At 28.9% G+C, this 15,506-nt stretch overlaps 1 protein-coding gene across 4 annotated transcripts in view; it reads left to right on the top strand.

Moving 5' to 3' along the window:
- The window catches only part of Ptpmeg (protein tyrosine phosphatase Meg), a 205,052-nt gene that overhangs the window by 56,968 nt on the left and 132,578 nt on the right, over positions 1–15,506 (top strand). For all 4 annotated transcript variants that reach the window (XM_085817528.1, XM_085817527.1, XM_085817525.1 and 1 more), the window contains 4 exons: positions 612–654; positions 3,980–4,058; positions 9,691–9,788; positions 13,647–13,767. In XM_085817528.1, coding sequence (XP_085673654.1) covers positions 612–654; positions 3,980–4,058; positions 9,691–9,788; positions 13,647–13,767 — 341 coding nt within the window. The remainder of the gene's footprint in view (positions 1–611; positions 655–3,979; positions 4,059–9,690; positions 9,789–13,646; positions 13,768–15,506) is intronic.

Here is a 15,506-nt window from a genome sequence, read left to right as displayed (position 1 = left end):
ATGTTTCAACCCTCAAGCCAGTTCTTATTTTCCTTCCAGTTACATCTACTCAGCAGTTTTATCATCATCTGTTAAGTTCTGTCAACGCACTAATGAAATTATTACATATACACACATATACATACTATATATATATATATATATATTACACTATTCTGTAATTGTACGTTCATAACATACATATACATCATTCTGTAACTGTAAAAAGGTGGCATTCAAAGACCATATACTATTTACATAAGGCACAGAGTTTTAATATTAATAATTGATTTCTGAGCAATACTAAATGTTATTTACCTCAGGATAAAACTAACCACTGGGTTGTATAAGTTTTTCTTTCTTTTTTTTAAAATCTTGTGTGCAGTATGTTCAGATTTGTTAAAGTTATGCTGTATTTTTTATTAAATACAACATGTGTTGATGTTGATCACTTATTGTTTTTGAGGTAAAGTAGTAGCTCTTTGAAATGATAAAAAGTGTCACTTTTTATTGTATACTTGGAGAAATTATTTTGAATATTGTAATTTTAAATTTATTTAAATTTATAGTACTGATTTGGTATAACTACTATTTGTTTAGTAATGCTTTTTTTTTTAATTGATCAATTTTAGAGGTGGATGGATGCTGCTAAATCGATTAGGAAACAAATTAAATGTAAGTTAGAATTTCTTTATTTTTAAAGAATGTATTCATTATTTTTTGCTTTGCTGCGGTTTTATAATTTCTTTTAGATTTTTGTTTATATTTTTAGAGCTGAAACAGTCTAAAACAGCAGTGGTGAACCTTTTTCGATTAGTGTGCCAGTTAAATTTTGGTTTATTATTTTCAGGTGTTCAGTGTGCCATTTGTTATATTTTTAAACCTCTGCTTTGATTTCAAACTATCGAATTATATTTTGTGACTATATTTGCTGTTTAGTTATTAACTTGCTTGTAATTTGAATAAACAGTATTTAAAAAATATTTCAGTTTTATATTAAGATAATGTAGTTTTAAAGCAGGCACCCTTTATTGTAAGTGAAAAAATTAAGTAAAGGTAATTAATGTTAGATGCTTTTAATTTTTTATAGTATGAAAAATTAGATTTATCAGTGCAATTCAAAATATATTATAAATTGTTTATTTTTTTATTTAAAAAATGGTGTCCTTAATACACTTTTTAGTTTTCAAAAACTACATGCATTAATCCCATTTAGTGTGACACCTATTGCTGGATTCTATTAGCAATGTGATTTATATTTAGGTTGTAACTACTTGTTTTTAAAAGCATACAAGATTCGCTTAAATCTGAACTAAGACGAGTTCTTATTGTCGATTTTATAGATTTCATTAATGAAAACACCAGCTCACAAGCATATGAGCACCCAAATATTGTAAACAGTGCTGTTGCAAATTTTTTCATGGCTGAAAATTTTTGTGGGAGATAGTTCCATTGGTCAAGGATTATGTTTTTTAACTTTTGGATGCAGTATTTGGAATCTGCATGCTCCACTTTTTCTAATGTCTCAGCAAGTTTGACAAATTTATTCATCCGTAGAGAATATTTTTGAAATCTGACAGTTACATTTCAAATCGATAATATCCAGCACTCAAGAAATGTCACTGTATCATCCAATTTAGCAAAGTGAAATGCAGTGTTAAATAATGAAATAAAATACAGTGTTTTCTCCAAATTCCGAAATTGAGAAAATAATACAGATACTCCTTTGAATTTCCTAAAATATCCAAATAGCTCTGAAATATATTTTCTCTGTCTTAAGAGGATAATTTATTGGCAAAACTTGACATCAATTCTAAGTGTCTGTCAAATGGAGGGGAATATTTAAACTTCTTTATTTCAGTACCTTTAAAGAATACATAAAGTTTATGCTCTAGGAATATGATCTCAAACAACTGTTTGCAGTTTGCCTTTTCCCTTGCAATTTCTTATTTACATCATTATGGAGTGCTGTAAAGTCATTGAAAAACATTAAATCATACAGCCAAATAAGATCCGTTAGTTCTCGAAATTCTTGCGCCTATTCTGATATAAAAAATCGAATTTTGTCCTCACCCTATAAATCTGTTAAGGTCTTGTCCATTACTTAGCCAGTGAACATTAATGTACAAAAAGTCCACCATACTGAGATTCTTCTTTCTGTAACAACTTCAAAAGCTGGCAACTATTGAGAGCACGGACATATATGAATGCCAAAATTTTGATTATTACAGACAAAATGTTCTGAAATAACTTCATACTAGCTTTTGTACGTGTTTGTTGATGCGAAATAGCTGGCAATTAATGAGAGCACGGGCATATATGAATGCCAAAATTTTGATTATTACAGACAAAATGTTCTGAAATAACTTCATACTAGCTTTTGTACATGTTTGTTGATGCGAAATGCAATGAAATTGCACAATTGGATGCACAATTGAACTTCTTTAGTCAGAAATTTTACAAGCTCATTACATATTGTTACCATATTTGGGGTATGATAAGTTACAGACCCAGTTCTTTTTAAGTCAAACCATATTTTTATTGCAAGTTCTTGCATTGTTTCATTCATGATATCTTTACCTGTGGTTGTGGTTGGTAAACTCAGCAATGCAACTAATTCCTGTCTCATTACTTTTCTGTAAGCAAATCGAACGAGCTAACCTTTCACATAGTGCTTTCATCACACATCTGTGCTTTTAAAGTCACATCTGTGCTTTCTTCAAGGCATATTGAAAATATCTCAATGTTATCTAAATCAGACTTTATTTGCTTTGATATATCTTTACTAAATTTTATTATTCTATCTTCCATGTTATTCCTACTGGCAGGCAATTTTTTAATTCTAATGATTATTTGTTGTTTGTTGGGAAAATTTTAAAATAATTTGTCGGATGTGACTAAGATAACCGTCTTCAGAAACCCACCATCAAAAAGCAGTTTCAAAAGCATATGGAGCATCACAAAGCATATGGAAACTCGCTTCAGTGATATTATTCTTTGGCTTAAAAAGAAGATGTAAAAGAACCTGCTTATTGCTTTACTTTTTGTGCAGTGAAATCTTCATTTTTAATGGAGTAAACATTTTTTAAACAATATATCGTTTAATTTTTCTTTCTTTCTTTCTTTTTATGAAATAGATTGTATCAACAAAAAACTTTCTTGTTTCAGTATGTGATAGAATTGTCATGTTTTTGGCTTATACTTAGGGCAATAGGCAACTTGTCCATACTGCACACATCTTTTAATATATGTGGTTTACATTCTTTATTTTATTTACATCCTTTATATTTTATTGATAGGTGTTCCCCCTCTCAAGTACATTTCCTGTCCTTTGTTTGGTCATAACTTGTTCCCTTCCTCATAAAATTTCTTGATTCTTAAGGAATGCTTTTTTTGAGGGGCTATTGTTTATGAATAGAATAGTATTTATGAGACAAAAATAGCCAAATTGAAGGTTTTTTTGCCAATTCACTAAGTAACCAATAAGGTGACTTCTTATGGAGACAATTAATTAGAAAGCACCAATAATTTGTTAATCGTGAACTGTAAATATTGAAGATTCAAAGCAGTAATATATCAGGTACTTGGGATTGTTTCATAACCAATTTTAATGCACAGTTGAATTAAGGTAGTGTGTTGGATTGTTAATAATCGTATGTATCGAGAAACCAAAAGTGTAAATGATACATGTTGGAATTTGTTAACCATATAATGATTTTTTTTTTTTTTTTTTTTTTTTTTTTGATTTCATTCTACCATTATTAGTGAACTCAGTTTTTTTTTGTATATACTTTTTTGTTGTAATTCTTAAAAGTAGCACAAATCTTTTGGACCATTTTGTATTTCATAAAAATGGTTAGGAATATTATACCTAACTATATTATACGATATACATAAAAACGTGTTATATTTAGAAATGCATGTAATGAATATTAACTATAAAATTGTGTGAAATGTTAATTTTCATGTATGTACAAAACAGTTCCTTTTTTCTTTTTAGTGGGTCCTCCATATCTGTTATATTTTAGAGTCAAATTTTATGTCTGTGATCCTAGTAAACTTCATGAAGAATACACAAGGTACATTTTAATTGTGAATTTATCTTGTTTTATCTTGTCTGTTTTATAGGTATTCATGAATAATCACTGACAGATATAACTTGATAATGCAGATATCTTATAACAGTGGTGGCCAATTTATGTTTCTGAACAGTAATTTTTTTTTTCTTTTCGTAAAACTCTCTCCAGAATGATGTATGATGTACTATATGGATCCATTTACAGCAGTCATTCCCTAAGACAACTATGTCTGAAGCTATACAGTATTTCTGGGAATAAATAATTATATAAAGCAGTACTGATATTGGAAGTCTTGTTTTCTGAGTACAAAATCAACTGAAACCATAGGTGGTCATCTTGCTGAGATTTTATTGTCATTTAAAATGGATTGTATTTAAATTATGGAAAATTTTTATTGTAGAAACTGTCAAATAATTCAGAATATTTCTTTACACATGAAGAATTGGTTTTTGTCAATAATCACTCAAGAAAACCTATCATTAAAATGGTTTATATATGAATACAATGAAATCTGTCATGGCAGGTACTCTCTAAGATGACCAGCTGTGAAAATGATTGCAATTTTTGAAGTCCTAATTAAATGAGGATATTAAATATCACAAATACTTGTGTTTACTTTAAGATGACTATTTTCAGAGAAAATCAAGTCATCTGTATACATGGCTCTATATCTTAGGGATTTTTCACTGTGATCTAAAAAGGATTGTATTTAATTTTGAGGGAATTTTTACTTTTGTGAATATATTAAATAATTCAGAATACATCTGTGACGTGAAAGTATTCTGTAATTATTCAGTCAAAATTACCTTTCAGAATTTGAATATTTGAATACTGCGGAAATCTAGCCATCCATCTTAGACATATTTCTTAAGTTCCTCAAGTTAATTAAATGGCTTAAATTAATATATCACTATCAGAGATGGTCATCTGTGAAAGTGACCAATATCTTGAAGATCCTAATAAAATAGTGGTAATGAATATCACCATCATATTCTTAAAGATGATCTCTTCCTAAAAAGAGCCAAATTATCCAAAATTATGCAAGAACAGTATAGAAAGGTTTCACTATATTTATAATACTTAGAATTGGCATTTTTTTAAAAAATGAGTTCAACTTATACAACAATAACAAACTAACAAACAAACAAGCAGACAAACAAAAAAAAAAAAAAAAAAAGTGAAAGGTTTCAGACTTTTAAATTATGTCCAAAGGGGCTTTTTTTTTAACGTTTTGTGTGTTACCTTTATTTATTAAATATCATGTTCTATGTACTCAAACTATAAAATTCAGTTCACTAGCAATATCGCAAATTAATTTTAAAATGAGCATATGTTTAGAATTTAGGATACAGAGTCTTGCGTGCTGGAGATAAAAAAAAAAAAAAAAATTCATACAGTGTTGCCATTGTTCGCTTTGAAACCGTTTAGTTTTTTAATCAAAAACTCATTTAAGTGTTACAAAATCTGAAATCGATAACAAAACAAATTTCAAATTCAAATTAAGATTTCCACATGCCCATATTCTATGGAAGATTACATTGTTCAAATTTTGATGGCTCTAGGTACCGTTGTTTCATCACAGTGTGAGAAACATAGATACATTTATGCAGATTCTTCATTATTTAATTTCTTCAAATATAATACAGGGCAATAATGTATGGTGGCAATGATTTGAAAAGTGATGCAGCCTTTTAAAGTTTTCAACGCAAAATGCCAAAACGAAATTAAAAGTCCTTCAGGGCAAATTGCCTCTTTTCACTAAAATAGTTTTTATTTTATTTTATATGATTTATAACTTCATATAGAGTGTAATGTAAAAATTTAATTAGGTTCATCCCTCAGTTTATTGTATTTATAATGACATTAATTCAAAAGATATTTGAAGATTTATTACTTAACATTAGTAATATATCTCTGCCTTTTTTTAAAATCTAGTATATCTCTGCCTTTTGCAGAAACAATTAAATTTTGTATCAATTAGTTAATAAAAATAATTACATTTTCAAATTGAATTTTAATCATTATTCATTCATGAAATTAAAAGATATGGGATATAAAAAAATTAAAGTTATCATTTTCTCAACAACACAAGATGATACAACAAAATCTGAATTTAAGTGATGTAAATAAAGTAGAAATCAGACTTCAAAAATGCTGACTTCAAAATGAAATTCTTCAAATCAAGAAAGGAAAATGTATTATTGTCACTATGGCAGACAAACAAATGTAAATTTGTTAATTCAAGATCTTTAACTGAAAAAATTAAAAAAGTGTGAAAAATATTTTGTTAGTTGTTCCAACACAATGGTTCTTGAAGATAAAGATAGTAAATTTTGTTTATCTTTTGTTTATGGGTCCGGAAGCACAAGTTAAATCTCAAAATCTTATAGTGAGGGATGTTTCATCATATATCCATTAATAATTTGTATTTATACCAAATCGTATTTATTCCAACTCGTATTTCAGTTTTTAATAAAATAATAAAAAATGATGGATATGTTAAGGATTATAGGGTATTATTTTTGGCCGTGGTCAACTTGTGCCGTGGTATTGCTAGGGTTATTAGAAAAAGTGAGTTACAAGGGTTATTTTTCAAAATGCTTGATTAATTTACAACAATTCTTTCATGTGATTCTCTTACATGTATTTTATTTAAAGTGTGTCTATCACTTATAGTATAAAATACGACATTTAACCTCTTCGAGCCGGGTAGCGAAAACGCGCGCTTATCGCTGAGGCCGGCAGTGTCTTACGCGAGCGTCTCTCCAGGGCCTGGGGCTTTTTTGCTACTAAGCCTAAATCCATGAAATTTCCGAAGTATCAACGCATTGTTTAATAATTCTGTATAGAGTATTTAAATGGCTTATGCTTTATAAATATTTTTATATATATACTTTAATTACCTTATTTCTTGTTTAAATGCATATTTTACACATTTTATTTTAATTACTCACCATTTGATGAATTTTAACATTATACATCTGAAAACTAAATATATTACTTAAAATTCTCTTTTCGTATGAAAAATTTGAAAACAGGGATCTACACACAGTCCTACGTTACATTCCTTGCACTCGTAATAACTCATTTGCCATTTTGGAGGATTTTTCTGGGAATGTGAACAAACGAAGAATTGTCGTCTCATTTTCTTATCAGTCTCTTCTGAACAAAGTTTTGGAAAATGTCTTTCAGAATCAATATCTGAAATATTTTACATCATTTCTGCTATTTCATGCTCTGTTAAACATTTTCGACGCTTCGACATTGCAACGGTAAAAACAAAGAATTCACGTCTAACAAGATCTAATTATTTTCTAAAAACTGAACTGCAAACCGAAATACCCAACACTTTAGAGCAAATAAAACTTCTCTACTTACAGTAAACAACTACCACATGCGAATAAAGTGCGATTTAAAGAGACGTCATAAATCACGCCATTCGGAAACATTTATTTTCCCGTTTGTTTATATAATCAAAAACACGTGTATGTGAGTCATGCTTCTCTCATTTCGAGTAGAAGGTCTAATTTACATGTATCTGAAACCATATGGACATACAGTGCCATCTTGTGGCAGAAATTATAGTTTGAAAAACGTTCCAAAGTATAAATACATGACAGTCGGTAGAGAATGGAACAATCCTCTGGCACGCCTGCATGTCGGCCGGTAGGTAAGTGCGTTCGTTGCTGGCATGTATACGTGACAGTCAGCACGAAGGGGTTAAAAATAAATAAATAAAAAATCTGAAAGCTTTCATATGTTATACACATAAAGTTCAATTCAATAGCAATATCACAAAATATTCCAAAACAGTATATCTTTAGAATTTTCGATACACAATCTCTCTTGCTAAAGATAAATTTTTTTTTTTTTTGTACAGTGGTGCCATCGCTCGCTTTGAAATCATTGAATTTGTTAATCAAAAATTTGTTTAAATTTTACAAAATTTTAAATAGATAATAAAACAAATTTAGAACTAAAAATTTTTGCTTCTAAGTGCCCATGTTTGGTTGGAGGGCTACAGTATACAAAATTTGATGGGTCTAGGTACAGTTGTTTCTTCACAATGCGAGAAACATTCTTGTAGGTTCATTATTTAGTTTCTTCAAGTATAATACAAGGTGATAATATTTGATGGCAAGAGTTTGAAAAGTGAATTGATGCAAAATGGCGTTTTGAAATTAATAGCCCTTCTGTGCTAAATAAACGTAAACACGTTGCATTGACGGTAATGCAAAAAGTACGAATTCTGCAAAAGAGGGAGGCATGTGCTACTCATTGGTTTATAGCAGAATCGTACGGAATTGCTACACGATTGTGTGTGATATACGGAAAAATAAATAAAAGCTGTTGAAATTTTACAGCAACAGTGATTGTAACACCGGAATCCGAAACTGGAAATCTTTGCATGAGACGCAATCGGCAAACCTCGATGCTGTGTGCATATATAATACAATGAATAATATAATCAATTTATATATGTAATAATAATTTAATGCATATAATAAATTATTGCAATAATGTATGTAATGAAATTAAATGTATCTAATATGCCTTATTTATTTTGCACTTTTAGTCTGAATATTATGATTTAGCTTTTCTGTCCTGAAACCCGCAAAATCCTAAAATCTGCACAACTTCTGGTCCCAAGCTTTGCGGATTTCTGGACTTCTACTGTATCTGTGGATAAATTTTTTTCCCATTATTTGTAGTTATCAAGCCAAAAAAAAGGGAAGGACATTTGGAGCTTTCCACAGAGCTCAGGCTAGGGTTTTCAGCACCCAGGGACAAATGAAGATCTTGCACCCCTCTTGTTTGCAAAGAATGGAAAATATTTCATTCTAAAAATTTGTAGCATCAGTTCAGTACTCCTGGATGCTGCACCTGGGGACAGATGTTCCCCTTCGCCTCCCTCTAGCTATGCCCATGCCATTCCAACGCAGTATGTTAAAGCATTTTCAGTTCGTTCGGTATGTTTATAAGGCACTTCCCATACAGGGCTGGTTTGCTGATATGGTTATTAAAAAGCTGGAATGACCTTGTTCAGAGCCTTGAAATGAATCCTAAAGAACAATTTTGAAATAAATTGGAATGTTGGAAGCAGCCAGGTCATGCTCTTGACATTGTGACTGAACTAACTACTGCTTTTTTCAAACATGTGTTCCATTTTAATTATAACATTAAAAAAATGTGTGTATTTATTCTAAAGAGTAACAGCAGTCATCACAACAAAAAATGGACACACATCATATTTTTGTACACATTTGTTAGAGAACTAACATATCAAGCTGTCTGGATAATTTTGATTGCATAATGAGTTTCTGAGAATGGGAATACCTATCAAGCCATATGGATGTTGTTTCACCTTAATAAGTTACATGATATAACTGTTCATAAATGTGGAAAATTTCCTTAATGGAATTTTGTAATCTGAATAGGCAATCTGAACTTTGACTTTAAGGAAATACTGCATTTTCTCAAGAATTTTATTTATATCCTTTGCATTCATACTTGATATAATGTATTTTATCATTTCCCACTTATATTTATAAATAATAGGTAGTAATTTTCTTCTTTTTGTGCATATTACTGTAATGGATAGATTTTCTTGAATGACTGTATTTTGTTTCAGGTATCATTTCTTCCTGCAGCTGAAGAAAGATATACTTGATGGCAAACTTATAGTTCCTTCAGCAACTTCTGTCTTATTAGCAAGTTACGCTGTTCAGTGTATGTAGCAATCTTATCTAAAAATGATTATCATCATATGTAATAACTTTGGAAGATGTTTAAACATCATATAGTGTATTGAGATTAGTTATTCTTTCAACAAAGTGTTTCAATGATCTTAACAAAATATTTACCCTTTTGCAATGAGCTTTCATACCTGAATATGAAAAATTCTTTTAAATTCTAATGTATTAAAATTATTCTAATGTATAAAAATTAAAATTATTCTAATGTAAATTTTAATGTATTAAAATTATTCATTATATATATATATATATAGTGCATCACAAAAGTGTAAACTCTTCACGAACATGACCTTTGACCACAGATGGATAGTTATTTCATGCATGTGCAAAAAGGTATTAAGGCTGGATGGATATTAAACTTAGTGCATAAGGGGGTAGCCTTTCTATGGGGAAGCTTCTTAATCGTAGAAGTTCTTTGGGTATGGCAATGCCAGGCATTTTGATTCTGTGCATTCCATCACTGCATGGCCAGGCAACAGTACCACCCAAAAAACTCTTGTATCTATACATTGAACTGTTACACCATGGCCTATGTATTTTTGACTTTCATATGATTTTCTGATAGCAAAGCATTATAATGTAACGCCCATGCAGTCAGCCTGTTTACCTGAAGTAATGAAGTCAAAACAAACTTTCGACCACATTCCCCTTTCAAATAATGCAGTTCATTGGCAATTCATTAATACATCTAATAGAGTAAAACATATGTTATAGGCTGATATTTCTCAAAGTTCTCATTATGTGTTACGGATTGTGATGCATTGCAATGAATATACTGTATTTTGAATTTTGTAAATCTTATGTATTTTGTTAGATATGGAAAATATCACAATGACTTATTGTTTTGATAGTCTTTATCAGGTCCTACAACAAGAGAAAATATCTTTAATGTTATGACTAAATTAATGCAAGAAAACAAAATTGTTTGGAATAGATGTGTTAAAATAAGCTCTGATCGAACGAAAAGTATGGTTTAAAATAATGAAGAACTCGTTGCTAGAATTCAAAATGCATCCCCAAACATCATATCCACACATTGTTGCATATACAGAGAAGCTCTGGCAGCATGTAAGGTGTTTGCTGATCTACAGAAAGTTCTGGATGAAAGCATAAAATTCATTATCTATATTTAAGGCTGTCCTTTGACTGCATGACATTTTTTGTAAATATGCAAAGAAATGGGAAGTAATCATACACTTTGTTTTGATAGTGATGTTCATTGACTTTCTTGAGGCAAAATTCTAAATTGATTATTTGAACTTAGACATGTATCTCACGTTTTTTTAATGATAACTATGAGCTGAGAAACTGTTTATATGGTTTGAAATGGCTCTGTAAATCGGCATACTTAGCAGCTATGTTCTCTATTTTAAGTTGTCTCAACTTATCACTGGAAGGCAAAGAAATTTCATTGTTTCTCATTCAAGATAAAGTATATGCTACCATGATTTTGTTATAAAAGTGAGTAGGCATTGGAGAAGTAGATTCATTTACCTCTCTTCATAAGTTTATAACAGGATCGGCTGGCAAAATTGATGTTGATTATCTGAAATGTATAACACGGTATGTAAAGAATATGCAAGGGGGCCTGAAAAACTATTTTCCTTATTTAAACAAAAATATTGAAGGGCTAAGGTATCTGTTCAACATTAATACAGCAACTATGCCAGAAGTTTTATAGCATGTGGAGTAAGAGCAATTGTTGGAATTAGCTTCTGATGGATTCTTCAAAAATGAACACAAGGAACGTACTTTAATATCATTCTAGATGCAAAGTCAACATGATTATCCAGTTTTAATAGAGAAAGTCAGAGAATACATCTTTCCTTTTACAACCTAATATCTATGGAAAAAATTTTTTTTCGGCATTTGTAGATATTAAGTCAAAGACTTTTGGATGTAGAACCGCATATCAGATTAAAATTGACAGACAGGGAACCAAATTATGATGTACTATTTCATTATTCTCATTGATTGTAATGAATGTTATTAATAATATAACTTTTATTTATACTTTATTATGAATTAATTTTATTTTTCATTTATTATTATTTTGTTTATATACTAAAAAAGAAAAAAATAAATATATTTTGCACCCCCCCCGGGGGGGATTGAGGGGTGTTCATTGTTACAGAAATTATAGAAGGGTTCATTGTTACAGAAATTATAGATGTCAAAAATTTGGGGAACACTGGCATAAATCATAAACAGCAATCAAACTTAAAAAAATATTGCAATTTTTGTGGATTAAGTCAAAAAACGTGTAAAACAGAAGTAATCCAGTGTATGAAAACAAAAATTGAATAAATGAAACTTGATCAAAAAATAAAAAAATAGAAATAATGGAGTAAGTTCTTGAAATCTGTAACACAAGAGCAACAAATGTTTTGGAATGAAAAAATGTATTTGCCCATATAGTAGTAATGGCAAAACGCATAGGGTAATGAATTTAGAAAAACTGTGAATTTTAAACTGATTTAACTCAATAAGAATAGTTAGAAAAAGCTTCTATTTTAACATAAAAAAATGTAGTTGTAAAAATGAATAATTTAAAAAAGGAAAAAACAATGAATTAGGAATCCGAAAAGATTGCAATTTGAATTCAAGTGAAGTATTAATTTGCTTGAGTTCAATGAATTGAGTGAACTGTAGTGTTAAATATCAGAATAATAGTAAAAAAAATTTTAAATGAAAAAAATAGAAAATTAAAATTTTTATAAAAATATAAAAATAAAAACCTTTTTGTGAATAAAAAATACTGAAATAAATTGTGAGGATGGTGTCTATAATAAACTGTGAGTATAGTTCTGAGCAAACTTAGAGAATGCAAAACATGAATTTAGAAAATTGCCATAAATTATAAATAACCTAAAAGGTAATAAAGGCAGAAAACAAAAGAAATCAAATGGTTACTGAATATAGAACTCATTCAGGTGGGCTTTCTTGAAACTTGAAAGCTGAAGTAGGCCCATTTCATTAATAAAAGAGAAAAATGTTAGACAGTCTGATCTAGTGTACCTGTACTTATCTTATATATAAAGTAGTATATAAAGATATTATATATAAAGAAGATTAGTTTTAAACATGAAATCTGTGCAAATAATACTGTTTATAATTAAACCATATCAATATTTATTAAATCTCATATTGTATTAAAACATCTAAACATTTGTAATATTAAACATATAAGAATTAAAGTATTCATGATTACATTGATGGGAATTCCTAAAATGAACTTAGTAAGTTTACTAATTTATATCATTGTTATAAATATATTTTGATATTAATTAATTTTATTTAACTAAATATTTTCATTAAATTTCCTATTTATCATTAACTTAATTTTTTTAAATTTAAATGTTCTCTGTCGGACAGACTTATGAGAAATTTTAATAAAAATGTTGATTTTATGGAATAAAATGGAACATATATTGTGTGTTATTTAGTGTAATTTATTTTGCGTTTTATGTATAGTATGCCTTATATTGTGTTACATAGTGTATTTTTTATTTGGAAGGTTTTATTGCATAAAATAGTGCATAATAATAATAATTATGCATAAAATATTATAATTAGTGCAATCTTTATCAAAACCAAATAATCTGATTATAAGTAACATCTTTATTATGCATGTGAATTCTGAGAATTTTTTTCCTCTGTAGTAAAAATGTTTCTGTGAATTAAGTTCAATTTTGATTAAAAAAATTGCTTTCTTAAGTATATTAGACTAAAATCATGTAAAGGAGGAACTAGATCCCCCCAATTAACACAGTTGAATAAGATTAACATAATAGATATTATGTAGAGTTTAACTTTTGTTTAAACTTTGTAGCTGAAATTGGAGATTTCAATCCTGAAGAGCACAAAAATGGGTATTTATCTGAATTGCGTCTCATACCCAATCAAACAGAAGAAATGGAAAAGAAAATAATGGAATTGCATAAATTACACAAGTAAGTAAATATTTTATTATGATTTTTGTTGAAAAATGTTAATATTTATATTATTTTATTTTCTGTAATTTTAAAATTGAATTTTTTAAATTATTATTTATTATTATTTTTTTTAATTGTTGGTTTTGAGGATTTGGATTTTATTCATATCTGATGTTTTTAAACTCTCTTTTTGCCATGTTTTTTAAGTTAATGATTGATTAAAGTGTGTGTGATTACTAATATATTTAATGTAGCTTAACTATTACTGCTAACATCTTTTGCACACTAAGCTTAGACATTTCCTAAATCGTGTTTTGTTTTCTGCTGTGTCAACTACTAAAGTATTACATATGTGTAGAGTGATTCTAAAACATCTGGCAAAAATAAAAAGGAAGGTAGAAGGAGGCAAAAATATACAGTGTTTTCAAGGAAATGTTTGTGCAGATGTAGTATGTTTAGATGGTAGAGTGTTCTAATTGAGGCATTTCATGTAACTTGAAATTTTAACGATTAATGACACTACAATTTAATAATCTTCCTTGAATAAAAAGTATTAAAATTGTTTACTTAGTTAATTCAAAAATAGTTATTTATATTTGTAAAACCTAAAAATTTTAATCTTTCCTTTTCATAAAACAAAGCCAAACTTTTAATCCAATATAAGAAGAAACCGTATTACACATTTAATGTCAAAGTAATATTGATTAATTAATTATTTCATAGCTATAAAAAATTTAAACATACTCATTAGTACTCATTAGCAAAAAATGTATAATAAAAATGCACCAATAAAATTAATAAATGCAAAACTTTTAACATGAAAATATTGGAATATTTATGTTTTCATTCTTTGAACACTATGTTTTTTGTTTTCCCAAAACCATAAAATCAAATTGTAAAAATTTTGACTAAAACACTTGATACAAAATTTTAAATCTACTGCACTACCATCACTTTTGTTTCATTGAAAAAACAGTAATTTAATGCAGTTTTACTCAAAGAAAATAACTTGGGTAAACATAAGGCTGTATATTAAAATGCAGGAATCAGAAAAAGATGAGAAGCATTTCCTGCATTTCAATGCACCCAAAGTAAATGACATCACCTCTGTTAAATTTTGACGCAAAACAGAATTATCTTGCATATGGTAGTGCAAATTACATTTTATAAACACAAACTGATGACTGACTTGATTGGAAAATACTCCAAATGAGTTTGAAGTGCTAATTAAGTGCAAAGCACTTAAATTTCGTTTTGTAGATATTGGGTGGCACACAAGAGAGTGATTATGAATGCAGAAATTAAAAATAGGGATGGTGCAAACTTGTATGAGAATTACAACCATAGAAATTTAGAAACAGAGGGCTTTAATTATGAATGTAATATTTAAAATAGGCATAGCACAGATCAAAATGTGTTTTATTAGACATGCAGAAAAGAAATTGATAGACATGTCACAGATTTAATCCTCGTTGAGTCATTGTAATAAAAAAGACATTCATTTTAATGAAGCAGATTTTTGTTGTAATTATATTGTAGAATAAGTTGATCGCGCAGAATGCATAGATTGTTTGATCCATAATGAAAGCAAAGTGACAGCTAAGGCAGATAAAATATTCATTTTTATTTCAGTAAACAGAAATATATGCTGCACAATGTGTTGAGAAACACTGTCTGGCTTTGGCTGTTGTAGCTCTTTAGTCATGGTAAGCAGTACATAGCAATCTCCACTGTCCTCTGAAATCAATGCGTCATCA

Source organism: Stegodyphus dumicola, chromosome 5 (genome assembly GCF_044657685.1).
Source record: "Stegodyphus dumicola isolate Sdum_Otavi_A_Nest chromosome 5, ASM4465768v1".
Lineage (NCBI taxonomy): Eukaryota > Metazoa > Arthropoda > Arachnida > Araneae > Eresidae > Stegodyphus > Stegodyphus dumicola.
Note: the sequence above shows the minus strand (reverse complement) of the source record. Positions and strands in the feature narration are given on the sequence as shown.